At 28.9% G+C, this 8,269-nt stretch overlaps 1 protein-coding gene across 1 annotated transcript; it reads right to left on the reverse strand.

The window, feature by feature from the left end:
* Positions 1-388: 388 nt before the first annotated feature.
* LOC111020537 (uncharacterized) lies at positions 389-8,269 on the reverse strand. Its single transcript, XM_022297234.2, has 8 exons — positions 7,868-8,269; positions 7,538-7,724; positions 6,331-6,464; positions 5,889-6,251; positions 4,697-4,855; positions 4,424-4,503; positions 3,442-3,491; positions 389-683 (listed from the first exon to the last, which is right to left on the reverse strand). The coding sequence occupies exons 1-8, from the start codon at positions 8,255-8,257 to the stop codon at positions 532-534; spliced, it is 1,515 nt and encodes a 504-aa protein (XP_022152926.2). The 5' UTR covers positions 8,258-8,269; the 3' UTR covers positions 389-531.

The following is an 8,269-nucleotide window of genomic DNA, read 5'->3' on the forward strand; positions in this document are numbered from 1 at the left end:
ACCAACAATATGAAATAATGTTATTAGAAAAGTAAACGAATTTGAACAAAAAAAACTCAAACTTTGAAGCCGCTAGATTGATTTGAGCAAATAAGAAGTTTTGATTTATACTCCAATTGATAATCACATCGAGAGGAGTTGTGAGACCATACAGAATATCAAAGATGAAAATTTAAAACTTGAGAGAGAGCAAGAAAGAGAAGGATAAAGTTAAACTTAAAATAAATCTAACTTACGTATAAAGTTTTTTTTGTTTAAGAAAAGTTGAAAAGTTTTAGTTATAATAATAAATAAATATAAAGATAAGGAATAGGGAAGCTCTCAAACAAAAGAAATTGTGAAGAAAATGATAAAAGTTGAAGAAATTTGAAATAATAGCAAATAAAAATTAAGAGAAATTTATGTCCTATAGTTTAAATCTGTCCTTTCAATAGTCATTACATAATATCGTTATACTAAAAGAAAAAAAAAAGGTTAATACATAAATATTCTTACTTCTTATTTAGTAAGAGACATTTATAAAACATTTAATTAATTGGTACCAACACTTTTTTTGAACAGCAAGAGATCAGCATGATACTTGGAAATCCAACCGTCAATTATGTCCATCTCAGTCTTTCTTTGCATTTTCAACCAATCAGGATCGTCCACCTCAGCATTTTGTATGTCCACGCAATGGGCCCCTGCATTTCAAATATACACTTCATTTTCATTTGCCTTGTATCCCTTCTCATATAATCTATATTAGATATATCGTGAAATGTGAAATAGAATACTTCTTTTTGCAAAGGAAAATAAAATAATTTATTTACAAGTTTTTCTTTTCTTTTGTTTGTTTGTTCTTTTTTTTTGAAAATAATTATTTACAAGTTCTTATAAGTTATAACATATCATACTCGAGTTTGTAATTACATAAATAATAAGATAAAACAGTAGCAAGTTTAAAATTTTATATAAATAGCATAATTTGATTCGATTTATAGAAGGAAAAAAATATGTGTTTGTTATGGGTAGCTAATGACCACAATTCAAACTCTGCTTCTTGTTTTTAAACACAATAAATCAAATGAATTAAAATATGTAAAATATAATATATTATAAATTATATAACATTATAAAATAACAATTATACAAATTTTATAACAAAAATGTTAATAAATTATTTAATATCATTTTAGATTAAATTAAATATTTAGTTAGTAACTACTACTAGTTTACAAATATATTGCTAAACATTGCTGAATAATTTTTTTAAATAGAGATTCAATTTTCAAATTTCTACCAAACAAATATTTGAAAGCACCAAAAACAAAGGAGACATTTATATTTTTCACTGATTCATGTTTTCAATTTTATGTTTTCTAATCACTAATCAAATGTAAGCTATTTTTTTTTTTATCATACTTACAAATATGGTAACTCATTTTGAATTTTGAATTCTTATTTTCAATTTTTGCTTATTTCAGTTTTACCCTCAGGTTTATATTAGTGACATTAAAGTATATCAGTTATTGATGTACGCCAGGTATACCAACTGGTATACCTTGATATACTTTATATTAGATATATCAAATATATCACTGATATACCTTATTTGAAATACTTTATATTAGAATAAAGTATATCACTAATATACCTTATTCGAACTATATTAGTGATATATTTTATATTAGGTATTTCAGTTATAACTTATATATCTTAATGTACTACATACTAAGTATATTAGTTTTAATTTGTAAACTTAATATGCAGTGCATCAAGATATATAAGTTATAACTAATATACTTAGGTGTGTTTGAGAGTGATGGTAAAATTATTGATTTTGAAAAAAGAGATTTAAGTTATAACTGATTTTCCAAAATCATCATCAAGGTATATCAGTTATAACTAATATATTTAGGTGTGTTTGATTATGGCAAAAGTAATTTTGGCACTTCCAAACACACCTTTAATCATGCAGTACATCAAGTTAGAAAAGTATATCAGATATAGATGGTAAATTATTATAACTAATAAACTTCAAATTTTGTACATCAAAATATATCCATTATAACTAATATACAAAATATATCACTTATATAAGATCCTATAAGGTATATGAATGATAAATTCTGTATATTGATATACCTTGTTTGGGTACAAAAACTTGATAGTCTTAAATCTATTTTGTTGGGCATTCTATTAGAAACAAATGTTTTTCTTTATCCTTCTAAACCTTTAGATATATGAATGGTATATCAAATTAGGTATATCGTTATAATTGGTTTACCTCATATGAAATATTTTAGATATAAGTGATTTACCTTGATGTACTAGATACTAGATATATCGATTATATAATTTATTTTATAAGACAAAATTCTTTTAGGCAAAACCCTTGATATATTTTCTTGAATGTTAAAGGTCCGTGTATCACAAGTCTTTATTAGATAATCTCTGATTAAGTATACCAAAAACTTTGAAGGACGTCTCTTAATTCTAAATGACAAGAAATGTCAAAAAGGTATTGAACAATTCCATCTGGCTCGGAAAAAGAGTTTTTAGATGTTTAAAATTTCTAATTTAGAGTAAAACTAGACCTTAACCTCCAAATAAAATTTTCGCGTAGAAGTAAAACATAATATAAAGTATAACATTGGTAAGTCAGCATTTCATATTAGATATATCAATGTATATCAACATTGAAATCTTCAATCAGTTATATTAATGATATATAAAATTAGGTATATCAATGGTGTCATCACACATATATAAGTAATTAGATAAGTACATCATAGTATTGGTATATCAACACACATATATATCAATAATTAAATAAGAAAAAAATTATCATATTTATAAATATCTGGGTTTTATTATTTAATACAATTTTCGATTTTTAGTTCTTTTGATTTTATCCTTCAAGATTTTCAGATATATCAATGCTATATTAAATCAAATACATCAGATACATCATTGATATATTGCCATTCATATAAGTATATATCTTGATATATCGCCATTCGTATAAGTATATATCTTTATAACTAATTTATCCTCATGTACTACTCCTTAGTCCTTACTAGGTAAATCTTTTTAAAAATATATATACTTTTTTTTTAGCCACCCAATGTAATTTCCTCCAAAATTTATCCTTTGTTTGATGTTCACTTGTTCCTGGACTGTTCTTTTTAACAATTATATTATACATTCGACTTTTAGGAAATTAAAATCGTATACAAATTTCAAAAGCTGATAAATTTAGCTCTAATAAACTCTCTTATTTTTAAAAAAAATTAACTAAAATTTATATAACATATTTAAAAAGTAAGCCATTTATATTATATTTTAAAATATAAAAGTAAAATAAAATTGTATTCAAGAGAATGTTTAAGATGATGTAAAGTTAGATTTTCAAAATCAATATTAAAACTTTAATCCAAAAATTTAGCAGTAAAATACCTTTAGCAGTGGTGATAGCAACAATGGTCTGTGATATATTATGCAACACCCTGAGATTAAGTCAAGATAATTCAGTATTTATATGAATAAAGAAACAATAAGGAAAAATAAAGCCTTCTCCCATCTTTAAAAACTATATTACAGATTTAAATTTATGTTAAATAATTAATGAAAAGAGTAGCAGGAAAGACCCACAACTTTTTTATGCAAAATTGAAGGCTTATTTGATACCGTTTTCGTTATGTTGGGAAATTTAGGAACGACAAAATCAAATTTCATGTTTCTATTTTTTTTCAAGACATAGATAAAAGCATTATTTTATCATTTTTAACTTATAAAATGCATAATAAATATTTAAAAATAAATATAACATAAAATCTTTTCATATTTAATTTGGAAATTAATTCTCATTTAAAACTATTTTTTAAAATTTAGTTTTAAATTTAAAATTTTAAAGAAAAAAAAAACAAGAAATGGCTACCAAATACAATTAAAAACGAGAATCAGTTACTAAATGCAACTCTATTTTTCTTAATTGAAAAAGAGAAAACAAGAAATAAAAAACAAAACAAGGGAACATTTTCCATTTTCCTGTTTTTTGTTTCTATTTCTTTCATTTTTAATAAAGAAAAGTAGAATTGCAACACCCCAGCGCCCATGAATTCAATAATGGTCAAATAATATTTATATTTATATTTTTGTAATAAATTGGAAACGAAAAGAAGAAACAATAAACTTGTTTTGATTGCTCCCAAAATTTCTATACAATTTTGAAAATATTTCCAAAAACGAAAAACAAGAAACATAATTAATCGTAAAATGCTTAAGTTTTTTAATAAAATTTGAAAACGATAAACGAAAAAAGGGAACATTACCAAACGGACCCAGACATTACAAAAGAAATTGCAACTAAAAAAGGAATTAAACCAAAATGATTTCCCATGAGAAATATTTTTGTTATTAGAGTAAATGTCCTTCTTACCCGCCACTGCTGTAAGGATCTTTCAGCCCATTGGAGAAGATAATGTTACTTGCAAACCTGTGGAGCACTAATTTCAGGTCCTGCAAAATTTACCATATATTTTCAATATTGAGGACACAATTTAAATATCTTTTTTTCCAAAAAAAAAAAACATATATTTTTTGTGTGAGCTCTAAGATTTGTTTGTGAGAGTTCATAGAACAACAAACTTGGGTAATTTGCCTTAAAATCTTTTCTCTAAAATCAGGGAGTAGGGAAGTTAAGAAGAGTTACATGGCCTCCATAGAAAGTTGTGATCCAATGAGGCTTTGGTGAGACACCATACCAAGCCTTGCAGTCGTTTTTGAAGCTGTTTAAATCGAACTGCGCGGTCGGGAACATCGAGTCGCCCTTGCCGCTGCGTCCAATGGGCATTACCATCTCGCTACACACCTAAACTTCACAAGAAGCTATTCAATATGGTCAAGGGAGTGATAACTATATATAACCACACTGTGGCAGTTACGTTCGATAATTTTTTAAATCACTCTTCAATCATGATGGAACAAATCTTCTGAAACTCAAAATTTTAAACAAAAATATAGTCTCGTTTTCCTTTGAAATTACGTCAAATTTCACATCATACATATATTTTAGGATATTAAACTTGGTTTCTATTTGGTCATTGAATTTAGAAAAGTGTCATTTTTTGTCCTTGAAATATATATTTAGTTTCCATTTAGTTCTTACGTTTGGAATGTGACATGTTTGGTCCTTAATAATGCTACAACAGTAGATATAGCAAGTAAGTAATACGAAAAGAAAAAGGAGGATATGAAATAGCCATAGTGGATGCATTGGACGGACGTCAAGTTGAAGTGGTTGTGTTTCAGATGGCTAATCTACGAGTAATCCTAATGTGGGAGGATTTGGTCTTCAAGTTTGAATTTGATTTCTATTTGGGCCCTAATGATAATGTGACAGTTCACATGTGTTTGACTAGACTTGACTACTTAAATAGAAGAGACGGAAGAATGGCACCAACCATCAACTTAACTCCCTAATTAAAATCAAATTCAAACGATCAACTAAAAACTAAATTCAAACGGATCAAACATGTTACTTTTTAAACTTTTAAGGACCGAATTGAGACTAAATTTAAATCTTGAGATTTTTCAATGACCAAATAGAAACTAAATGCATATAAGAATACTTTTATAATGAATTTTTTAAAGAACCACATTTTCAATCGGACATGTCTATGTATCCCTGAATTTTATATCAACACGAAAGATAAATTGACAATTTCCATATTATTATAAAAAATTGGACAAAAGATGAAAATATATCAACAAAATATTACCAGACATAACATTAATATTAATCATTTTGAAATGCTTATTTGTGGATTTAAATAAATTCCTCTGATATTTTAAAGATATTTTTGAAAACCTAATTATCAAAGGGGATGAAATTGAAAGGATACCTGCCAACTATACTGATCAGTGGAATCATGGTCATAATCAGAGACATCGTAACACGACCTCTCCCCCATATAAGCAACAACCCCTGCAAAAACTTGCCCAATCAAATCGCTCGATTTCTTCTTGGCTTCTCCATCAATGGCCGCGCATATGGCGTCCACTGGATTCGCCGATGGGAAATTGTACTGCGCCGCCTCCGTCAACACGCTGTCCAGATAGTCCTTCAGCTCCGAACTGCGATTCAATTTGCCGCAAGTTTTGAATCTCTTGCTCAGAATCGAAAGCCCCTGCGCCTTCTCCTCGGCGATTCGGTCGATTTCCGCCCACGATCTGCGGATGATTTCGTAGCAGGTTTCGCTCGTTTCCTGATTTCATCATCGATTGATTGATAAATTAAATTGGAAGGAAAATGGAGGATTAGAGATTTAGGAGTTTAGAAATTACTCTGAAGGATTTGGAGACGACGGAGTAATATCCATCTTGAGGCGTAATGTTGTCGAAGTAGAGGATTGGAGCCGATGAAGCTAGGGCTCCCAGAGCGATGTGAGGATACTTCAGCCTGAACCACGAAGCCAGCACTGTGCATCCATGGCGGCAGGATTCAACTCAACCAAATTAGGTTAAATTATAATTAAACTTCCCCCAATTTTAAAATTGTGGCCTTCTACTTTTTAAAGTTTCAATTTAGCCTTTAAGGTTTGATCTAGTTTCACTTCAGTTTGGTTTGGTTAAACTCATGGTATTAACTATCTGTTGACATTTAAAATCTTGTTAAATCTTGCTTGACATATCTAAGTTGTGTTTTTTTTCTTATATTTGTGAGCGCGCATCTCGACTAATCTCATGGGACAACTGTCTTACCCTACAACATTTGATGCCGAGAAACACATAGCAATGAATTACTAATTTTTAAGATAGGTGGTTATCATGAGATTTAAATTCATTCTCTATTAATTAACCCTAACTCATTTCTATTAATGAGGTCACCCCTTTGTTAATTGTGTTTCAAATTTTTATTCACATTAAAAAAAAAATTAATAGCCAAGGTAGTTGACGCTATCCTAATAGACAAGAATTAATCAAACCATAAGAATATTCACACATCAAACCATAAGAATCAAATTGAAATTTTAAAATGATAGGACTAGACTAAAATTAAATCCAAATTACAAGGACTAAAATGAAATTATACCCCAACTATAGTGATAAAATTGAAAATTTTAAAACTAGGGATAACAAATTGAAATTGTCTCATAATCATAGAGACCAAATTTCTAACCTAATAAAATGTAAAGTTTTGTATATTTAATCCTTATACTCTTTGAAACGATTTTAATAGATTCGTCAATTTTTTGTGTCTAATGAATCACTATTGTTAGCTCCCATTAATTTGAACTGTATACCACTAAAAGGCTTGAATGTTCCACAAATCAATCCACCACATATAATCTTTAAAACATAAAATTGAAAACTCAAGGACTTGTTAGAAACTTTTTAAAGATCGCTAGACCCAACTTTAAGAGTTCATTGACAAGATAGTTATGAAGTATAATGAAATAGACACGACTTTGAAAATTCATGGATTAGATATATAACATAACCCAAAAAATGATTAGTTTTAAGGAAATTTAGGGCAATTAGGTTGAATTACTTCCACCGTAGGAGCCTCCGATGACAATGATTGGAGATGTCTCAGCTGCAAACATTTTCTTGACGTGCAAAAGCACTTGGGCATAATCTGCTAAGGCTTGAGCCGAACTAAGGTACCCTCGAATGGTAGCATTTTCCATAGCCTTCTTTAAAGAACCAAATGGTATTGATTTCCCGTAAAATCTATGCTGTGTAAATAACAAAATATAGGTAAAAAATAATATGCATATATGAATTTAATGATAATTTGTCAAACGAATCGAAGTAAGAGAATTAGACAAAAATTTAAGTTGATGGATCAGTCCATTTAACATATTAGTAGCATCTCTACCTCTAAATACACCAACATAGCCTTGTATCGAGAGGCAAAATTAAGGGGAAGACCAATAGAAGGTATGTCATCGTCAAGATTTTCTTCGGCACCGAAGAAGGCAAATATGGGAGTGCTGGGATTGACACCTTTCCAATATTTGAAATCGATGACATATCTTTGATCAAACGTGACATCACTCTGGGGTTGGTAATTGAAATGGTCAAGTGGTTGTTTGTAGTAGAAAGTCGCTAATTCGTCAGACATACCAAGTTTTTGGGGCTTGTTCTGGAATGGCCTTCTTAGCCTTCCAAGGTGCGGTATGTGGGCAGAAACATAGGGAGAAACCAAAAGAAGAAGAAGTGAGACAAGTATGGATCGGCTCACAATGTAGTCCATATTATTCCACATTTTATCAACTTC

The sequence above is a fragment of the Momordica charantia genome (genome assembly GCF_013281855.1).
Source record: "Momordica charantia cultivar OHB3-1 chromosome 3 unlocalized genomic scaffold, Mcharantia_2.0 BLBB01000003.1, whole genome shotgun sequence".
NCBI lineage: Eukaryota > Viridiplantae > Streptophyta > Magnoliopsida > Cucurbitales > Cucurbitaceae > Momordica > Momordica charantia.